At 40.6% G+C, this 20,264-nt stretch overlaps 1 protein-coding gene across 2 annotated transcripts; it reads left to right on the plus strand.

Moving 5' to 3' along the window:
- The first annotated feature begins 4,325 nt into the window (after positions 1-4,325).
- Positions 4,326-20,264, plus strand: DDX3X (DEAD-box helicase 3 X-linked). 2 transcript variants are annotated; one of them, XM_028522384.2, is made up of 17 exons: positions 4,326-4,721; positions 7,390-7,447; positions 9,123-9,170; positions 10,882-11,008; positions 12,115-12,273; positions 12,352-12,451; positions 12,654-12,789; positions 13,883-13,968; positions 14,353-14,451; positions 14,558-14,718; positions 15,074-15,218; positions 15,298-15,442; positions 15,593-15,774; positions 15,856-15,973; positions 16,454-16,607; positions 17,294-17,433; positions 17,633-20,264. In XM_028522384.2, exons 1-17 carry the CDS (start codon positions 4,677-4,679, stop codon positions 17,710-17,712), a joined length of 1,983 nt encoding a protein of 660 aa, XP_028378185.1. In that variant the 5' UTR covers positions 4,326-4,676; the 3' UTR covers positions 17,713-20,264. The 2 variants fall into 2 exon arrangements, with proteins under 2 accessions (XP_028378185.1, XP_028378186.1); XM_028522385.2 differs by having other exon boundaries at positions 4,564-4,721; positions 17,297-17,433.

The raw sequence follows: 20,264 nt of genomic DNA on the forward strand, positions 1-20,264 counted from the left end.
CATGGAATCTTGAGGCCATGTGGACCCCCTTTGCTGTACTTCCCAGACTCCTTTCTTCTCTCCCAAGGCAAGGCAGCCTATTTGCCCACTCCTCCTCCCCACCCCCACCCGGATCTCGACCCAAGGCTTCCTTATTATTTATTCCTTGTACTATGCAGACATTTTGTACGAATGAAGGCAGAAATGCACTGGATTTTTCTGTTTGAAAATATTTTCAAGTACTGTTAGTGGTAGAGAAGATGCCCTCCGATATAACTTTGATTTTCGTCTTGCCATTGTGTGTGGGAGGAAAGTAGATTCCAAGCCAGATCTGCTATTTAGGAGTATAATAACTGCCTGAAACATTCCTGATTTTGTATATACGAGCTCTCACCCTTTAAGGGTAATAAGGGTGTACAGCTATATCCTAGAGTCTAAGACACCTTTTTTCTCTTTAGAACTTTTATCAACCATCATAGCAATATTCTCCTAATTACTGTAAATTACCTAGCATTGGTAGGGAATCTGCTGTATCTGAAGCCCCAAACAAACAAACAAAACCTCCCCAAAGCTATTACACTTTCAAACATGAAAGGAGACACAATAGGTGACTGCTTTTACTTCCATGTCTATAATTAACATCTGATTACAGGGAGTTCCGCCTTCCTTGAACTTTATTCCCTATCCACCCTAGAGAAGGGAAGTGTGGGTTAGTTGGACTCAGGAGGCCTTCCCACTGGGCTTTGCAGAGAAACTGGCTGGCTATCATGAAGTTCACAAAAGGCTCTGAGGTTTCTATCTCTTGGAATGCCTTCTACTACGACTTTTCTTTTAGCTGCAAAACCATCTCATTATCTTTCTGCATGGTTTTAGGTTACTCAGGCACATATTTGTATCACAATAATGTGATTTCAATCTATCTCAGTCTCAGACAATGGTGATGAAATTTGCTTGAAGTCACCTTCGGAAGCAAAATAATAGATCTAGATCCCTTAACATGCCTACATTACAGCTTGCAGAAGGTGGGCATTTGCATTTTTCACCCATCATCAAACACCTATTGGGCATCTTTTGCCACACCTTATACCATCCTGGGGTATAAATTTCCTCTCCTCTGTGGGCTCATACACAACTGCAGTATAACATGGTGTCATGGTGGAGACTTGAACGGTAGGTACTGTGGGAGCCCAGTGCCAGAGCAACCTGCTCTGCTGGTGGAGTTGAGATGATGGGGAGAGAAGTGTATATGTATATGTACATGTATCCACAGTGTACTAAGCTCTCACTCAAAGCACTTTGATGCATGAGCCCTTAAATCCCAACCACCTCTTGAGGCAAAAACTGCTTTAATTCTCACTTCATAGATAAGAAAACAGGCACCAAGATGTCAAGTAAGTTGCTCCCAGTCACACAGGAATCTGAACTTCCAGGTCAAGGATCTGCAGTTTCCAGGCTCTTGTCCACTCAGCTTCCTTTCAGGAATGGGGAATGGGGTGGGAGTGGGGATGGTGCAAATAGTACACAGTTATTTGCTTCGATATGGGTGCTCAATTTAACAATGCCTGGAAATGTAAGAAAGGGAGCACACTAAAAGTTTTCCACATTTCAACTTTTCCTAACACTTTTTAGGTCACTTCAAATAAAATTTGCAAATGACTGCCTGGGGAAGATGCAAATGAATTCTTAGTGGAAAAGTTGTTTGGAGTGAAAATTGGTTTATTTGGCTACCTCAAGTGCGCACATTCTTTTTCAGAGTGAATGTGTTTGAAGACAAACCTTCGCGTTTCACCGCTTCCTTTCCAACTTAATATTCCAGTTATAACATATTGATCAACAAAACACCTTCATGCCTGTAAGCAGGGGTTAGGTGAAAATAGGAAACTGCTGTGTAATTTAATTATTTTAGGTACTCCCAGGGCAGTACCCTGTACACGGGCTCTACTAAACAGTAAAATAAAGCCCAGAACCAGGGTAGTCAGTACATCCCATTGTTGCTATGTGCTGTTTGAACTGTCAGAACAGCCTTTGAACCTGTTTACCCTGGTCTATGTGAAAAGGAAACTGAAGCAAAACCAAGCAAAAATATCTCACCAACATTCCCTGAGAAACCATGAATCTCAGTTGAAAGGGACCTGAATGATCATGAAGCCTCATGGTTCTCAAGGAGGTATTGTGGCAATCTGTGTATTACTTTTGGTTGTCACAATAACTGGCAAGGGCTACTGGCATTTATTAGGCAGGGGCCAGGCATACTAGATAATCTACAATGTTGGACACTCGCTCAAAAACTAGTTCCTCAGAACTAAGACTGTTTTACATATACACACAAAGTATTTTTGCCCACTTTTGATACATACTGACTTCTCCAGGAATGTAACTACTGTATCAACTGAAGGAAGATTGTACTGTTTTGTTTCAAACATTACCAAGAGTTCACCATTTTTGGAAGATAGTCACCAATGGCAACACTGCTTGCTTATGGTACTTGAGTTGTGAAAACACTTTTTCAGTTTGCATTTTATAACTGCACCGGACAGGTGTCTATAGACTGTTGTTGCGTGGCAACATTCACAAATTAAAATATATACTTTTATTGTAACCATTCTGCTTTTATTCTACAGTTAGGTCATGTTTTTTAAAAATTGTGTGTTGTTAGGTTTAGATTATCTGTGATTTGTTATTTCAGTATGGTTATTTAGGCTGTTATGAAATACTGTCATAAAAAAGAGTTGGGTTTTAATAGGGTTACTTAGTCCGGCGGAGTCCTTTTATAAATGAGGAAATTGAGACCCAAACCAGTTAAGCAACTTGCCCCAGGACACAAGTGTTATATTATCTCCCTCTTTTTAAAAACTCTTTATTTATTGAGTTGAGACAGAGAGGGAGATCGCTGTTTTCCACCTATTCATAGAACAACACAGAATTAGAACCCTCAGCTGTTCATCAGTTGATTCTTGCATGTGCCCTGATGGGATTGAACCCACAACCTTGGCATATCCAGAGGATGCTCTAACCAACTGAGCTACCTGCCTGGGGCTATCTCCGTATTTCTTTAAAGTTACTTAAATTTTAAAAATCAGAAAGGGATAGTGGTATGTGGGAAATTATGTGATGACAACAAGCTATCTTAATTCTTGCAGCAGAAGGCATTTTGGGGGATGGTGGAGAACCCTGGGTATTATTTGTCAGAAGATAGGGGGAAAGCATTTCTAAGAACCACGTTTGTGCGGCCACTCGCTTCAAGTTAACACATTGTTTTCTATATGAAGGCCTGCGCATGAAAGCTAGAACCAGGGGTGGTGTGCTAGGAGGGGGCCACAAGGGGCTCCTCTGACGGCAGAAACGCAGTTCTTCCCATTCCGCACCCACTGCAGTGGCCTAAGGGTTACCCCGACCCCAGGCCGATAGTGCTGTAACACTTCCTATGCCAAGTCCTGATTGCGCCACGCGCAAAAAACCGCCGGTCCCCAGGGGTACCGTTCTCGATCCCCAGGGTCCCTTGGCTTTGGGGGGAGGCAACACCGCGCAGGAAGTCACCGACCCTAGACCAATGGGTGCCCTGTGGGAGGAAAATGGGGGCCTAGTGCAGTACTTGTACCCGCGGAGGGCAGGGGTCCCGGGAGGGTGCGCAACCACCCTCTTAAATTCAGCGCGTGATTGTCTTATTGTTTCCTCACCGCGGGAAGCGGGCGTGCGCAGGAGCACGCTCGAGTCTGGGGGTGACACAGAGGGGTCTGCGGTGTTTCCAGGCAGCGTCCCCGCTGCCTAGGCAACCGCCTTGGAAAGCGTGGGCCAGCAGTGCACGCTGCCAGCTTCCCTCCACTTCCCCCCCACCCCTAACTCGGTGACTATCCGGCTCTTCTTCCTCCTCCTCCTTCCCCCTTCCCCTCTCTGCCCACTGCTCTCCCCGTTTTCCCCTTCTGCCCCCTGCATTCCTAGCACTCTATTTCAGCCAGTTTACTGCTGCACAAAATGGCCACCGCGTCCGGCAAGAGCGGTCACGTGACTCGGCTTCGGGCCTCTTTTTTCCAAACTGGGATATCAGGGAGCCTGCCCCCCGGAAGACCTAGGGCTGATTAGTTTGGAGAAATCTGACGGCATCTCCAAGTCCAGAGAGTGAGAGGAAAACGAGAGAGGGCGCGCGGTAGGAAGAAAGGAACAGCAAAAACCAGAAGTGTAGGGAAAAGAGGTGAAAGAAACCTCAAGTGAAATTTTAAAACCTCTGAAGGAGCATTAAGCGGAACGACGAGCTCTCGCGAGATCTCGAGAACTCCCAGACAGGGTAGTGTATGGGGGGGGGGGGGACGAGTTCTCGCGAGGTCTCGTGAACTCCCAGACTTGTTATGGTATTAGGAGAGAACCGGGTAACAGGTTCAAGCGAAACAGGGCGGTGTTTGGTGCTTTGAGATCTACGGGAAAACCACCAGCCAGAACGGGACTGACTAGGAAGTCCCGCGAGATTAGGGCTGAACTAGCGCGCAGTAGCTAGGCAGAAGTGCTGGGGGCAGGGGGAGTGGGGGTGTGAGAGGGAGGGCACACGTCCTACGTGCTGACGTAGCAGTCTTTCGAGTGAGTATATTAGGTCCGTGGCAGCGCCGTTCGCTCCAGAGCCGCAGTTCTCCCGTGAGAGGGCCTTCGCGGTGAATCAAATCTTCGCTCAGCAGCGGAAGACTCCGAGTTCTCGGTATTCTTCAGGGATGAGTCATGTGGCGGTTGAAAATGCTCTCGGGCTGGACCAGCAGGTGAGCTTCAAGGAGCCTGCTGGGTTTTACGAATCCCTCTCCTAACCTTACTTGGTTTATGGCGCAGCGGTGACTGGGCACCCTTCTTTACCGTTTCCTGGGGACCTCGGGCTGGCGAGTGTCGGTGTCCCGGGGCTATGGGGCAACGGGGAGGTGGCCGGGATGCCGGTTGTGGCTGTCGCCCGGGCCGAGTCCCCGGCTTGGCCCGGGGTATTGTCCCCAGGACGAGCACAATGGCGGCTTTTGTGTGTGCGTGCGCAGGCGGGCTGAGGGGGAGGGGGTGCCCGCGCTCTCGCGGAGAGGCGCACGCCCAAACCTCGACTGACTAGTGACCCAGGGGGGGCGGGGCGGGGGGGGGTGGTTCGCGGTACGTTAGTGGGGACTCTTTTGGCCTCTAGGACTTTGGCCCTCTATTCACACGCGGCCCAATTCTTGTAAGGCGCCGTTGAGGCGGGCGCGCGCGCGCGGGGGCGCGCGCCTCAGATGGAACGCAGCCCTGGAATGTGGGAGGGGGCAGCGCGGGGGGCGGCCGGCGCTAGGGGTAATGGCGGCGGCCTTCTTTGTGTGGTGCTGGGTGACTGGGCGGTAGTGCGGCCCGCTAGCGGGAGAGGTTGGACCAGCGGGTCCCGTGCCCTGTGAGGGCCTGGAAAGGAGGATGGAATGGGCATTTTGTTCCTCCCCGGCGTCCTTCCGCGAGCCTTCTCTATCCTGCCGGGTTTCCGCAGGCTCGGCGCTGCGGCCCGGGAGGCCGCGTTTCCGGAGTGGAAAGTTTTGTGACGCAGAAGGTTCGGGGGGGGGGGGGGGAGGGAGTAATGGGCCGCTGCGGGCGCCGTGGCGCTGGGCTCCAGAGACGGAGGTTTAGGACGCGGAGTGGCTCTTCTGTATTTCCTCCAGACAGTTAACGTGTGACGATATAACCGATGGCCACGCGGGTTTTTTTGGGGGGGGGGGGCAGAAGGGACCACGAGTTGTATGAGTGTCCTTACGTTGATGAGTGGCGTTTGATCCTGGAATTGGCTGGAGGAAAAAAATACCCTGAATGTGGCTTGGAGGAAAATAAAAAGTTTTGTTAACTTGTTGCTGTCCGTGAAGTAAATTTTTAAAATAGGTCAGAAAAGGTGTCTTACTAGAATAGCCCCTCTTTCAAGGATGTGGGGGTAGGGGAGAGGAGAATGTGTGAGCTGAAAGAAGAGTTACGGCTTTTGGTGGCAGGAAGTCTGCGTTCCTCAGCAGCGGGGACACTGCCTCAGATACCCTTTTCAATAGGATGTTTGGAGCCGTTAAGTAAACTGCCTTCCATGAATTCCAGAATAATTTTGAAACGAAACTTGGTGACACAAAGTACCATGTGTAATTTATTTGGGGGGATTTAACGATGTTTCTTTGGGAGCATTTTCCCCCATTAACGAATCAATTACATTAAATCTTCCAAATTGCTCATACGTCATTATGTTGAATGGAGCAGAGAAAAATCTGGTGTTGGGGCAACTTTTAACATTTTCCATATAGATGGTGCCATTTTTTAAGATAACAGGCAGGAACCAACTTTAAATTTGTAATGGATGTAATTTGAAAGAATGTGCTATCCTTAGAATCCAGCAGCAACCAAAGTCACAACTGAGAAAATTATGACTGTAATCATAACAGCATTTAAAGTAGTTTTTCTTGTTGCCAAGTGTAAAATTAATACAACTTGTATCAAGTGCAGTTTTTCTTTTGTGCTTTTTAAAATAATCAGTCTGTTGAGATAAGTATTAAAGCCTGACAGTGTTTTTGCTAATGGAAATTATGGAAATAAGGCACTAAAGTCTTATTTCATTTTAACACTTAGTGTATGTTTCCAATTATTAATGAGTCCATTGATGCTTGCAATTTGGCAGTATCATCTTGACTTTAAAGGAAGACCTATGGAATTGCCACACATCACTTTTGCAGACAGGTGGCATCAGTGTGTAACTTGGTCTTCTGTGGCCTTCAAAACATATCTTTTGTATAGTTTTTTAACCCCCTATTTATAAGTAGTTCCTGGTTAGTCATAACAACAAAATGTGATGAAGGTAGCAGGTATTTGTTTGTTTATTTATTTATTTATTTATTTATTAGAATGTTGAGGCTTTGAACTACCCTATAAAGGGGATGGGTAGAAATAGGCAGTAACGGTAGTAAAATGTTAGTCTTTAAGGGCATTGAGTGCCATTTGTGCTATTTATGCCTAGTCTTTGAACTTATTTCAATGGGTGGATATGTTAGTTTTTTTCCTAAGTGTGCTTACCCTAATTAAAATTTGTGCCGTATTTAGGGAAAAAGGAATTAAAATTTTGTTCTGATGTAGGTTTAAAATAATTTCAAATAGAAAGTTGGCATTGGAAACATTTGTCAAATGTGATTGGAGCTAAAATAATACTTTTTGTGTGTTTGGCATTTAAAATTTTAATTTCTTTCTTGAGTTTTTTGCTATGGAAAATGTTACAAGGAAAATTCATTTTGAATGTATTTTAGAACTTTAGTCTTAAAAGCACATTCTTTGGTCACATTCGTGTTAAGAGTTTTACTCCAACCCCATGAGGTGTAGGCAAAGCAACTAGTGCTGATATACATGCTAGCAGGCAGACTAGTTTTAGTAATGCTTCACTTAGACTGTCTACTAACTATTTAACTTTCTTCCTAGTTTGCTGGCCTAGACCTGAACTCTTCAGATAGTCAGACTGGAGGAAGTACAGCCAGCAGTAAGTAAAACATTTAATGTATTTACTGAATGTTAGAGCTTTACTATTGGGATGTTTTACTGGCTTTTTTTAAATTTTAAGAATTTTACCACGGATGGTATGGCTCAGTGAATGGAGCGCTGGCCTGGGGGCTGAAAAGTTGCTGGTTCTATTCCCAGTCAGTCAGGACAAGTGCCTTAGTTGAGAGCCAGGTCCCCAGTTGGGGGTGTGCAAGAGGCAACTGATCCATGGTTCTCTCTCTAAAAATATAAGTAAAGCCTTTTAAAAAATTTTAAGGATTTCCTTTCCAATTTTTACTGTATAAAGAATTTATGTTTAGTGACCAATTCTAAAACATAACTTTTGGTATTAGAAAGGGATTGGTTCTCTTGGGTAAAAATAGTTTAAAAAAGCCTATACAACACACAAATTAGAAGAGTTTGCCTATTGTGAATTGTGAGCCAAGCTTAGAGGTGGTGGGGTTGTGTTAATGAATCTAACATGATTAAACTATTAAAGGGAACTTTCACTTTTAATCACTGTAGCTACTCTTTTTCCATAAAGAACATGAAACTAGGATAGAACAAAGCTGTATTAAATCTTGTGGTTAGGATTTTAAATGCTGTGTCACTGTATCATCTTTTGAAAGGAAGTTAGATAACTATAAAGGTTTATTTTTCCCCCCAGAGGGTTTAAATTTTTTTAATAATTTTTTAAAGATTTTATTTTTATTTTTTTTAGAGAGGGAAGGGAGGGGGATAGAAACATCAATGTGCGGTTGCTGGGGGTCATGGCCTGCAACCCAGGCATGTACCCTGACTGGGAATCGAACCTGCGACACTTTGGTTCACAGCCTGCACTCAATCCACTGAGCTACGCCAGCCAGGGCTCGGTTTAAAAAATTTTTAAAAGGTTTTATTTATTTTTAGAGAGGGGAAGGGAGGGAGAAAGCGAAACATGGATCAGTTGCCTCAGGCACATGCCCTGATTGGGAATGGAACTGGCGACTTCCCTGCAGAATGATGCTCAACCCACTGAACCACTCTGGTCAGGGCCAGAGGGGTTTTTATTTAGAGAGGGGGAAAGGGAGGGAGAACAAGAGAGAAACATCAGTTGGTTTCCTCTCATAGGCTCCTAACCACTGCTGCCACCCCCCCCCCACCCCATTTTCACCACATGGGAAGGGGGGTCCCCTGACCAGAAATCCAACCCAGGACTTTTTTTGGTTTGCAGGATAATAATGCCCAATACACTGACCCACACCAATAAGGGCTAGTATTTGTTTCGAATTTCACTATATTTACCATACTTGCTAAGAATGTTAGGAATTGGTCCTCCTAATAGAGATCTTTATTATTTAACTCAACCCAGAAAGAAAAAAAAAGTTAAATTGCAGATTTACTAGTAATACGGTGAGTTAACTTTTCTTTTTACGTGGTGGATATACCTTATTTAACTGTTAGGTTCCAGGTCAAATTTTATTTGCCAATTTTTTCCCCTCTGTTAATGTTATCTTTGTAAAGCAATAACTTTAAAAATAAAAGTGGTTCATTTCCCCACCTGTGCATTTTCAAGTTAGTCAGACTAGAAGACTAGAGTTTAAATAAAAACTTTCCAGGACCATTTTTTAATAGCTCAGGTATTGGTAAGAATCTTTAACCTGAACTTTTTGGACATTCATTTTATTATTTTTTAGAAGGACGCTATATTCCTCCTCACTTAAGGAACAGGGAAGCTACTAAAGGTAAGTCTTTTGGGCAATTTCTAGACCTAAATCTTGCTGTCTTTAGAGGTTGGAGCTTAGGGAAAATGAGGCACCTTGGGAAGTTTGTAAACACAATGTCTTTCCTCTGCTTCTGTCAGCCAGTTCAAATATTAGGACTTAATCACTGGAAAAATCTCATCTGATGGCACACAGTGGAAAAAACTGCATTTCTTATGTTGTACTCGTCTGAGGCCAAGGGCATGGTTTTATACAATTTCACTAGTCTTTGCTTAATTTGTTTGTACCCATTTACAGCATTTTAATTTGAAAAAGGTGAGTGGGTACCCTACTATGTAAACCAAACTGCATGGTGTAACAACCCAGTTACTTCTGACTTGCAGAGAAGCCAAACAAAAATGGGGTTATTGCAGAAGAGTTAACAGTATATAGCACTGGGCACACTCTGAATAATTTGGGAGTGATTCTCTGGTTTCATTTACTTGCCTTAACTACTGTTTGGGTGCAATATATTTCATAAAATGGGTGATCTTGAGATTTGCAGAAAAAGGAAAATGCTTTAAAGGTCAGGAGGGAATATACTGGATATATGGAAGTAGGATTGAAAGGGTAGGGAGAGTCCCCAGGAACATGTGGTTTGCTGTCATTCCTTATCCATAGTAGTCTGTATTGGCTTCACTGTCCTTGGCAGTACATGGATATAAACTGTTATTTCTATCACATCACTTGGTTATATCATTTTTACTGGTTACTGTAGAATTTGTCTTTATAATCATGGGTGTTGTCATTGTTCCTTAGAATTTACTAGCTGAAATTGACGCTGTGTATATTTAGTGCTTTCTTTTCCCCTTTGTTGCAGTGACAGAAGTCAAAGGGAGAGGCACTGTCAGAGGTTTTAGAATTGAAAGAGATCTTAGAACTCTAACTCAAACTTTTTATTGATAGCTGATACCAAGCAGGCTAATAGTAGAGGCAGGAGACTGAATGAAAGTAACTTAACTTGTAAACTATGACTGTTTAATAAAGGGCCACTGAAGCTAGTTAAACTCTGTATTTGTCTTTAAACCTTCTACCTGTTTATACTTTTGTCATCCCCTCTTACTGAATGTTTTATAGCTCTACCCTAGGAACCTGACCACACTAAGAGTAAGGGTGAGGATTTTTTTTTTCTTCTAGGAATTGATTCCTGTCAGACAGTATGTATTTCATGTGAACCAAGCATTGTTAAACTTTTTACTAGGGAAACTGGAAAGTACTTAAACTGTATTAAAGTAACCTGACACTCAATAATGTTTTAAATGACTATCACCCCTAATAAACATTAAAACAGTGGTAACTGGTTCCTAGTAAATTCACTCAACCTATAAAATGAATGGAAATTAAATTTTGATGGTCATAAATGGTACCATAATTGTATTACAGGCAAAGCTATTGACATTTTAGAGGTAGTATTCAGAACATTTTTAGATTGTCAGGTTTGGTTTAGTGTGTAATATTTTCTAGTCTCGAGAATTAGAGATATAAAACATTTAAGGCCAGCTCTAAATACTGGTTTTCTTCTAGTGCCATGATAGGAATTGTTTCCATTGTCCCTCCAGTCTACGGAGATGAGATAAAGTGGATGGAGGTCTTCTAATTTAGAAACATAAGAATCATGTTAATGTGTTATCGATTTCTAATAATACATTACAATGGGTTTGTGTTTTTTTTTTTTTTTTTATTTTAATTGAAGGATTCTATGACAAGGACAGTTCAGGTTGGAGTTCTAGTAAAGATAAGGATGCATACAGCAGTTTTGGACCTCGTAGTGATTCAAGAGGAAAGTCTAGTTTCTTCAGTGATCGTGGGTCAAGGGGAAGGTATGTGATTTCTTATCGTTTTGCCTTGTGTGTACAATATAGCATGTTAGGAATTGATCTTTAATTTGGTAAGTCCTTATCTTTGTACTTGGATCATTAATAAGCTTATTTTTTCTCCTTAATAGTATACCTATTTAGATATTAAGCATTATGTCTGATTGTATTTACTTAGCTGTAAGAGGTCTTTATTAAATTGAACTTTTACATAGAAGTTAGATGAGAGTAAGAACATGCCCTTTTCCATTTTATACAAATAATACATATTTTTGTATTAAATATAGTAAAAATCATCCTCTAAATAAGTTGAAGACTTAAGTGGAAGGATGCAAATTCTGGAACCAGGAAATTTCCTGAGATTTTTAAACATGTTTTAACTTGAAACAGGTCATTGTTTTAAAAATACATGTTTTACATTTCTATAGTTTTATGTATTATTTAAGTAAGTTTAGCGAATGGCCTAATTTGGTTGAGATTTTTGTGGATATTCTATATGACAATTTTTAAACACCTTATATTTTTTGATTATACAAAGTGTGGTGAACTGACCTCTTGTGCCTATTAGCTGTGGTTAGTCCTGTGTCCTGATTTTTCGAAAACAGGCCTAAAACTCTAAAAACATCTTAATTCAGGTAAGGATTATTTTCTACCTTTTATAAAAAATCTCACACAGGTGAATTGTCCTTTAAATGACATCCTAGTATAACTGGGACAATTGATACTTGGTGTGCTATTTTCTTTTCCCTGACCACTAAATATATGTGGATGAAAACTATATAAAGGTGTAAGTTCCATGCTGATTTCAAGTATACAAGATTTGATTCTTAATTTCAGCATGTATGAGGCCTGTGTAGGCTTATATAATTTTACAGAAATAAAGAAGGATACCGATTTTATAAAATAAAGTTATGTAAATGATATATACAGTCCGGTGAAAATTAAGAGGGCTTTATTTGTCAAATAAGAGGAAGCCAGAATTGGACTGTTGATACCCTTGAAGTTGGCCATAATGAATAATTGAATTTCTCTCCAGGTACTGTTCTAGGGGAGTGGTAGGAATATAATACTGGTTAAATGATAAGATTCTGATTAATTGCTTGCGCTGTTAGGTTTGATGATCGTGGACGGAGTGACTATGATGGCATTGGCAGCCGTGGTGACAGAAGTGGCTTTGGCAAGTATGAACGTGGTGGAAACAGTCGCTGGTGTGACAAATCAGATGAGGATGATTGGTCAAAACCACTCCCACCAAGTGAACGCTTGGAACAGTAAGTTTCAGTAATTGTGATGCATTGCAACCTTATTAGCTACTAAAACAAATAAACTTGCTAATGTTTTGATTTCAGGGAACTCTTTTCTGGAGGTAACACTGGGATTAATTTTGAGAAATATGATGATATTCCAGTTGAGGCAACAGGCAACAACTGTCCTCCACACATTGAAAGTGTAAGTGTTTTTGCTTAATCTTTTAAGGCAGGGAAATGTACATTTTTTTCACAGTACCTCAGAATGAGATGGGCTTCCTGAAGGCATATATAGACTATGCCTGTCTTATTTTAACAATTCTCTTAAATTACTTTAAAAGCCAGCCCCATTGTTTTGCAAAAAGTTGTTTCTAGCAATTTAACCCTGTTGAATTTCTTGACAGTTCAGTGATGTTGAGATGGGAGAGATTATTATGGGAAATATTGAGCTTACTCGTTATACTCGCCCAACTCCAGTGCAAAAGCATGCTATTCCTATTATCAAAGAGAAAAGAGACTTGATGGCTTGTGCCCAAACAGGTAAGCTTCACTTGACAAAAGTACCAAAGAATAGAGAATAGTCTGATCCATGGGTATGTGGCCAAGGGAAAGGCCTCCATGGGTAAAGCAGTACCTACCATCTTCTGGAAATGGGGATAGTTAACTGGCCTCTGAATTTAGTACAAGCTTTGCTTATATATGTGAGTTTGACCATTTTGAAAGAGGTTGGCAAGGTCTCCCCACTAAAAATATACCATGCAAATCATTTGGCCTTATGGAAGAGAATGAGAATGGCATCCTTTATACACTAGCAGTATATTACCAGCAAGGAAGTGTTAGTAATGACATTGATACCACTTTTGAGGCAAAATTCCTGTTTTCTTAAAAAAACTTTTAAAGATTTTATTTATTTTTAAAGCGAGGACAAGGGAGGAAAAGAAACAATGATCAGTTGCCCCTCACATACCCCCAGCCAGGGACCTGGCACACAGTCCAGACTTGTGCCCTGACCAGGAGTCCAACCAGCAACCTTTTGGTTTTCAGGCCAGTGCTCAGTCCACTGAGCCGTATCAGCCAGGGCCCTGTTTTCTTTATAAACACAAATGCAGAGAAATGAATACTATATTGTTGTTGAGCTTTGTATACTTTTTTCTCTAAATGAACAAAATAAACTTTTTATGGGTTACAGGATCTCTTGCCATCTACTCAGCTCAGCTGGTATAGTGGGAAGGCAACCATAAACAATATGCAAATTGTTGAACATGGCTATATTCCAGTGAAGCTCTATTTACAAAAATAATCTGGGCCTTAGTTGACTCCCGTTACAAGTGGATCAAAGTTGCTGTTTTAAGCTTTTATTTTTAGAGAGGGGAATGTAGGGGAGAAAAAGGGAGAGAAACATCGATCTGATTGCCTCTATATGCACCGCAACCAGGGACTGAAGGAACCTGTAGCCTGGGCATGTGCCCTGCCTGACTTGGGAATCGAACTGGTGATTCTTTGCTTTGTGGGAAGATGCCCAACAAACTGAGACACATTGGTCAGGGCTTTACTTGGTATTAACTTACAGGAAAAAAGTAATATGCAGGGTTTTTTTGTGGTTGCATGAAGACGTGTTTGTTCTCTTCAACAGGATCTGGGAAAACTGCAGCATTTCTTTTGCCCATCTTGAGTCAGATTTATTCAGATGGTCCAGGCGAGGCCTTGAGGGCCATGAAGGTAAATATTTCTTTATGAAATGAAGTTATGGTAGACCTTTTTAGGTAGATGTAAAGAGCTTTCTAAAAGACACTAAGATAACACTCCATAGTATATTTAACAAATAGTTTTCAAGCATAATCCATAAATTACAGAAGAAAATTGATGTAATGAATCTTTTTTTAGAAAGTTATTTTTGGAGAAAGGGGAAGGGAGGGAGAAAGAGGGAGAGAATCATCAGTGTGGTTGACCCTTGCACGTGCCCCAACCCTGGACCTTACCTGCAGCTCGGGTGTACCCTGACCAGGAATTTGCTTTGTGGGATGATGCCCAGTGCACTGAGCCACACCAGTCAGGGCTGTTAAATAATGTTAAGTTTATTTAATTCATAAATTAATTTCTTAGGAAAATGGAAGGTACGGGCGCCGCAAACAATACCCAATCTCTTTGGTATTAGCACCAACTAGAGAATTGGCAGTACAGATCTATGAGGAAGCCAGGAAGGTAAATATGCATTTCAGCAATTATCACCTTTCTCATTGATTCTAATAAAGTTTTTATGCCCATGTAAAACTCTCAGCCTTGAAGTTAACGATTTCTTTGTTTATAGTTTTCATACAGATCTAGAGTTCGTCCTTGTGTCGTTTATGGTGGTGCTGATATTGGTCAGCAGATTCGAGACTTAGAACGTGGGTGCCACTTGTTGGTAGCTACTCCAGGACGTCTAGTGGATATGATGGAAAGAGGAAAGATTGGATTAGACTTCTGCAAGTATGTTGATTTTTATAATTACTACTGGCCATTGGTTTTGTGGTGCTTTCTAGCACTGTCTAAAATTTAAAATTAAGTGGTTTATTTTGTCCTCTAATTTCCACAAAAAGTTTTCTCATGGTTTTAATGTTGAAAAATCAGTGGCATTTTAGTAGAGGCTGAGAAAGACCACACTTTGACAAGTAGTAAGAGCTAATTTGGCCATATAATCTTGGATGATTTATTTAGTGGCAAAATCCTGTACTCGTCTTATGTACATGTATCATTGTGTGATGTCAGGAGTTTAACAACCTGATTAAATATATAATTGAATTTGTCAATACAGTTATACTAAAACTGAATTTTTTCATGACAGGTACTTGGTGTTGGATGAAGCTGATCGGATGTTGGATATGGGGTTTGAACCTCAGATACGTAGAATAGTTGAACAAGATACAATGCCACCAAAGGGAGTTCGCCACACTATGATGTTTAGTGCTACTTTCCCTAAGGAAATACAGGTATTGTTTGTTTGCTGCAAACTTGTTTACTTAGGAATTTGTTTGTGCCAGTAGATAAATAAAACTTTTTTTCTTTCAGATGCTTGCTCGCGATTTCTTGGATGAATATATCTTTTTGGCTGTTGGAAGAGTTGGCTCTACCTCTGAGAACATCACACAAAAAGTAGTTTGGGTGGAAGAGTCAGACAAACGGTCATTTCTGCTTGACCTTCTAAATGCAACAGGTAAAACTATAATTCAGTGTCAGTCTGGTGCCTTGGGTAATGAGAATCCATTTGGATCACATTTTATTGCTTTTATTTGCATGTTTACTAAGTGCAGAGAGAAAAAGGTTCCTGCTAATGACACAAATCTTGGTAATTTTTCAAATTTAGGCAAGGATTCACTGACCTTAGTGTTTGTGGAGACCAAAAAGGGTGCAGATTCTCTGGAGGATTTCTTATACCATGAAGGATATGCTTGTACCAGTATCCATGGAGACCGATCTCAGAGAGATAGAGAAGAGGCCCTTCACCAGTTCCGCTCAGGAAAAAGCCCAATTCTAGTAGCTACAGCAGTATGTATAATATTATCTTGTTTTCATATTCAACTATTGGTTTTCTTTTAAGTAGTCTGTATGTAACAAGCTGTTTTCCAGGTAGCAGCAAGAGGACTGGACATTTCAAATGTGAAACATGTTATCAATTTTGACTTGCCAAGCGATATTGAAGAATATGTACATCGCATTGGCCGTACAGGACGTGTAGGAAACCTTGGTAAGTGGTCACTTGATGTTCTGTTGGTTTTTTTTCCAGTGAGATGTGTGCATCAAAGAACTTTTTCATGGTCTTAAATTGTAAGAGCTTATATTTCCAAGGAATGCATTAGAGAATACATTTCAGCAACAGAAGTGATAGAAAAGTCAGGTTTTGTTCAAGGGACTTTGAGTTGGTTACATAGCAAATTGTAAAATTTTTTTGAAGATTTTATTTATTTTTAGAGAGGGAAGGGAGAAAGAGAGAGACACATCAATGTGCAGTTGCTGGGGGCCGTGGCCTGCAACCCAAGCATGTGCCCTGATGGGGAATTGAACCTGTGATGCTTTGATTCGTAGCCTGTGCTCAATCCACTGAGCTACGCCAGCCAGGGCTGCAAATTGTAAATTTTTAAAAATGCTATTCTTAATATTCTAAGGACAGGGCAAATACTATGCTACTTCATGGAAGACCTTAATTTACTTTTTGGAACTGTTTTAGGCCTTGCCACCTCATTCTTTAATGAGAGGAACATAAACATCACAAAGGATTTGTTGGATCTGCTCGTTGAAGCTAAACAAGAAGTGCCATCTTGGTTAGAAAACATGGCTTATGAACACCACTACAAGGGTAGCAGTCGTGGACGATCTAAGAGGTGAGGTACAAATGGTATACTTCAAGTATTTAACAAGCTTTAATAAAGGGTATTATTAGAAAGGGTGACACTAAGTTAGTGGCACATTTTTATGGCTAAGTCCTTTCAAATCAATATTAGAGCAGGGAAAATAGGGCTAGATAGGGAATTGATTGAACGGAAATCAGAAATTGGTCACTGGGAAGTTTTTCCCTCTTGCAGCCATTTCTTTGTACAGTTTGTGTTCAGTGCAAGTATTTTAAAGATTTTGTTTATTCTTTTGGGGGGGGGGGCGGGGGAGATGGGGAGAAACCTTGTGAGAAAGGTCAGTTATCTTTCATGTGCCCACAACCCAGGCATGTGCTCTGACAGCATCGAACCATCAACCTTTTGCAGGCCAGCACTTAATCTACTGAGCCACACCTGCCAGGGCTAAAATCAATTTTAAAACTTAAAAATAGATGTACAGCATTAAGGTAGAAATAAAAGGGATTCATATACAGTAGCTTGAGGTCTGTTGGGTACAGTGTTACTGTGTAGCTTTCTCTAAAGATAAAAAATGACTAGTTATTTCAGCATGTAATGTGGCCACATTAGGTTCTGAAACATTAGTGTTGTGTGGTCATTGGGAAGTTTTGGCAAGAATTTTGGGTTATTTAGTAGGATTTTTGTCTTCATGTGAACCAATGCACATTTTGTCCTTATAGCAGTCGATTCAGTGGAGGATTTGGTGCCAGAGACTATCGACAAAGTAGTGGCTCCAGCAATTCCAGCTTCAGCAGCAGCCGTGCAAGCAGCAGCCGTAGTGGTGGCGGTGGCCATGGCGGCAGTAGGGGGTTTGGTGGAGGTAATGTTAATTTTTTAATCTCATGGCTTTGGGGAGGTTTTTTCCTTTTAATCATCATTTTCAAAGCATAGTTAAAAACATTGGGGAAAGGTAGGGCCTGTAGATTGCTTTTTATAATTTTATATCAAAATATGTGCAGAAGGGAAAGATTATATTTAACAGTAGATAACTAATTTCTGTTTTTTAAATCTCTCGTTAGGTGGCTACGGAGGCTTTTACAACAGTGACGGATATGGAGGAAATTACAACTCCCAGGGGGTCGACTGGTGGGGTAATTGAACCTACTTTGCAGTAGGTCACCCTGCCAAACAAGCTAATATGGAAACCACATGTAACTTAGCCAGACTATACCTTGTGTAGCTTCAAGAACTCGCAGTACATTACCAGCTGTGATTCTCCACTGAAAATTTTTTTTTTTAAAGGGAGCTCAAGGTCACACGAAGAGATGAAAGAAACAATTAGCCCTGTTCAGAAGGTGGTTTGAAGACTTCATTGCTGTAGTTTGGATTAACTCCCCTCCTGCCAACCCCCATCCCAAACTGCATTTATAATTTTGTGACTGAGGATCATTTGTTTGTTAATGTACTGTGCCTTTAACTTTAGACAACTTTTTATTTTGATGTCCTGTTGGCTCAGTAATGCTCAAGATATCAATTGTTTTTGACAAAATAAATTTACTGAACTTGGGCTAAAATCAAACCTTGGCACACAGGTGTGATACAACTTAACAGGAATCATCGATTCATCCATAAATATTATAAGGAAAAAACTTATGCGGTAGCCTGCATTAGGGCTTTCTGGTACTTGTAGATTGGGGGAAAACAACAAACATCTTGAAGCATATTAATGGAATTAGTTTCTAATGTGGCAAACTGTATTAAGTTAAAGTTCTGATTTGCTCACTCTATCCTGGATAGGTATTTAGAACCTGATAGTCTTTAAACAAGCCATTCCAGTCATGATGAGGTGATGTATGAATACATGCATACATTCAAAGCACTGTTTTCAAAGTTAATGCAAGTAAATACAGCAATTCCTCTTTCAATGTTTAGGCAGATCATTAATTATGAGCTAGCCAAATGTGGGCATACTATTACAGGGAAAGTTTAAAGGTCTGATAACATGAAATAGGTTTTTAGGAGAATTCATCTACTTAGACTTTTTAAATGCCTGCCATAAATGAAATTGAAATGGTAGAATGGCTGACCACAGCAATGACCAGCCCTCATTAGGGCCCTGGATGATTTTTGGTCTAATAACGCATGCTAGTGTTGATGTTTTTTGGTCAAGAAAGTATGAACAGGAAGAATTAATGCAGCAGGCTTTATTTTAAATGCCGATTCACATTACTCTGTTCAAGCTGCGTTGAGATGTTAAACTGGCTTACTATAGACTTTGTAAAAATGGCTCCAGAAGAGTAACAAACTGAAATCTTTGAGATCACACAGGTTGGAAATATGTACATAACTGCACAAGGTGTCAATTCTGCTATACAGTGCAGTTTCAGTCAGTTTTAGTTGCATAGGTTTCCATTGTATTTATAGTCTGTTATGCTAAATCTGGCCAAAGATGAGCATTGTCCACCACTAAAATGCCTCTGCCACTTTGAATTCTGTGCTAATTTTGTGGCCAGAATGCAGTGATCAAAACGCTCAATCTTTTTACAGTGGCATAGGGAGACGGCAAAAATTTCCTAAAGTGCAATAGATTTTCAAGTGTATTGTGCCTTGTTCAAAACTTTTATTAAGTAGGTGCACTTGACAGTATTGAGGTCATTTGTTATGGTGCTATTTCAATTAGTCTAGGTTTAGGCCCTTGTACATTTTGCCCATAACTTTTTACAAAATACTTCTTTTATTGCACATTCAGAGGATTTTATATATATGTCTTGTGTGCGTGTCCTTAAACTTCCAATCTTATTTTGTCTCTTGGAGATTGTTGAACGCAGCTTGTCTAGGAAGGGGGATGGGACTAGATTCTAAAATTTATTTGGGACCATGGGAGTGATAGTTGGGAAGAAAACTTTGCACACGACAGATTTCTAGATACTTTTTGCTGCTAGTTTTATGTAATATTTATTGAACATTTTGACAAATATTTATTTTTGTAAGCCTAAAAGTGATTCTTTGAAAGTTTAAAAGAAACTTGACCAAAAGACAGTACAAAAACACTGGCACTTGAATGTTGAATGTCACCGTATGCGTGAAATTATATATTTCGGGGTAGTGTGAGCTTTTAATGTTAAGTCATATTAAACTCTTAAGTCAAATTAAGCAGACCCGGCATTGGCAGTGTAGCCATAATTTTCTGATGTTAGTAAAAACGAAATTGGCGACTTGAAATTAAAACATGCCAAGGTTTTGATACACTTGTCTTAAGATATTAATGAAACACTTCAAAACACTGATAATGAAGTGTCCAGATTCTCAGATGTTTGTTGCGTGAGTTTTGTTTAGTTGTGTTTTTTTTTTTTTTTCAGTGAATGTCTGGCACATTGCAATCCTCAAACATGTGGTTATCTTTGTTGTATTGGCATAATCAGTGACTTGTACATTCAGCAATAGCATTTGAGCAAGTTTTATCAGTAAGCAATATTTTCAGTTATAAAGTTTCAAAAATCATAAGAATGGATTTAAACTTGCTGAATGTAAGGATTGAACCTCAAGTCACTGTAGCTTTAGTAATTGCTTATTGTATTAGTTTAGATGCTAGCACTGCATGTGCTGTGCATATTCTGATTTTATTAAAATAAAAAGTTGAACTGCACAGTCTCCTGTTGTTGTCAATTGTGGTTTATTATTAGTGAAAATAAAGTTGTGCTCTTGCCTGAA

The sequence above is a fragment of the Phyllostomus discolor genome, chromosome X, assembly GCF_004126475.2.
Source record: "Phyllostomus discolor isolate MPI-MPIP mPhyDis1 chromosome X, mPhyDis1.pri.v3, whole genome shotgun sequence".
Classification (NCBI taxonomy): Eukaryota; Metazoa; Chordata; class Mammalia; order Chiroptera; family Phyllostomidae; genus Phyllostomus; species Phyllostomus discolor.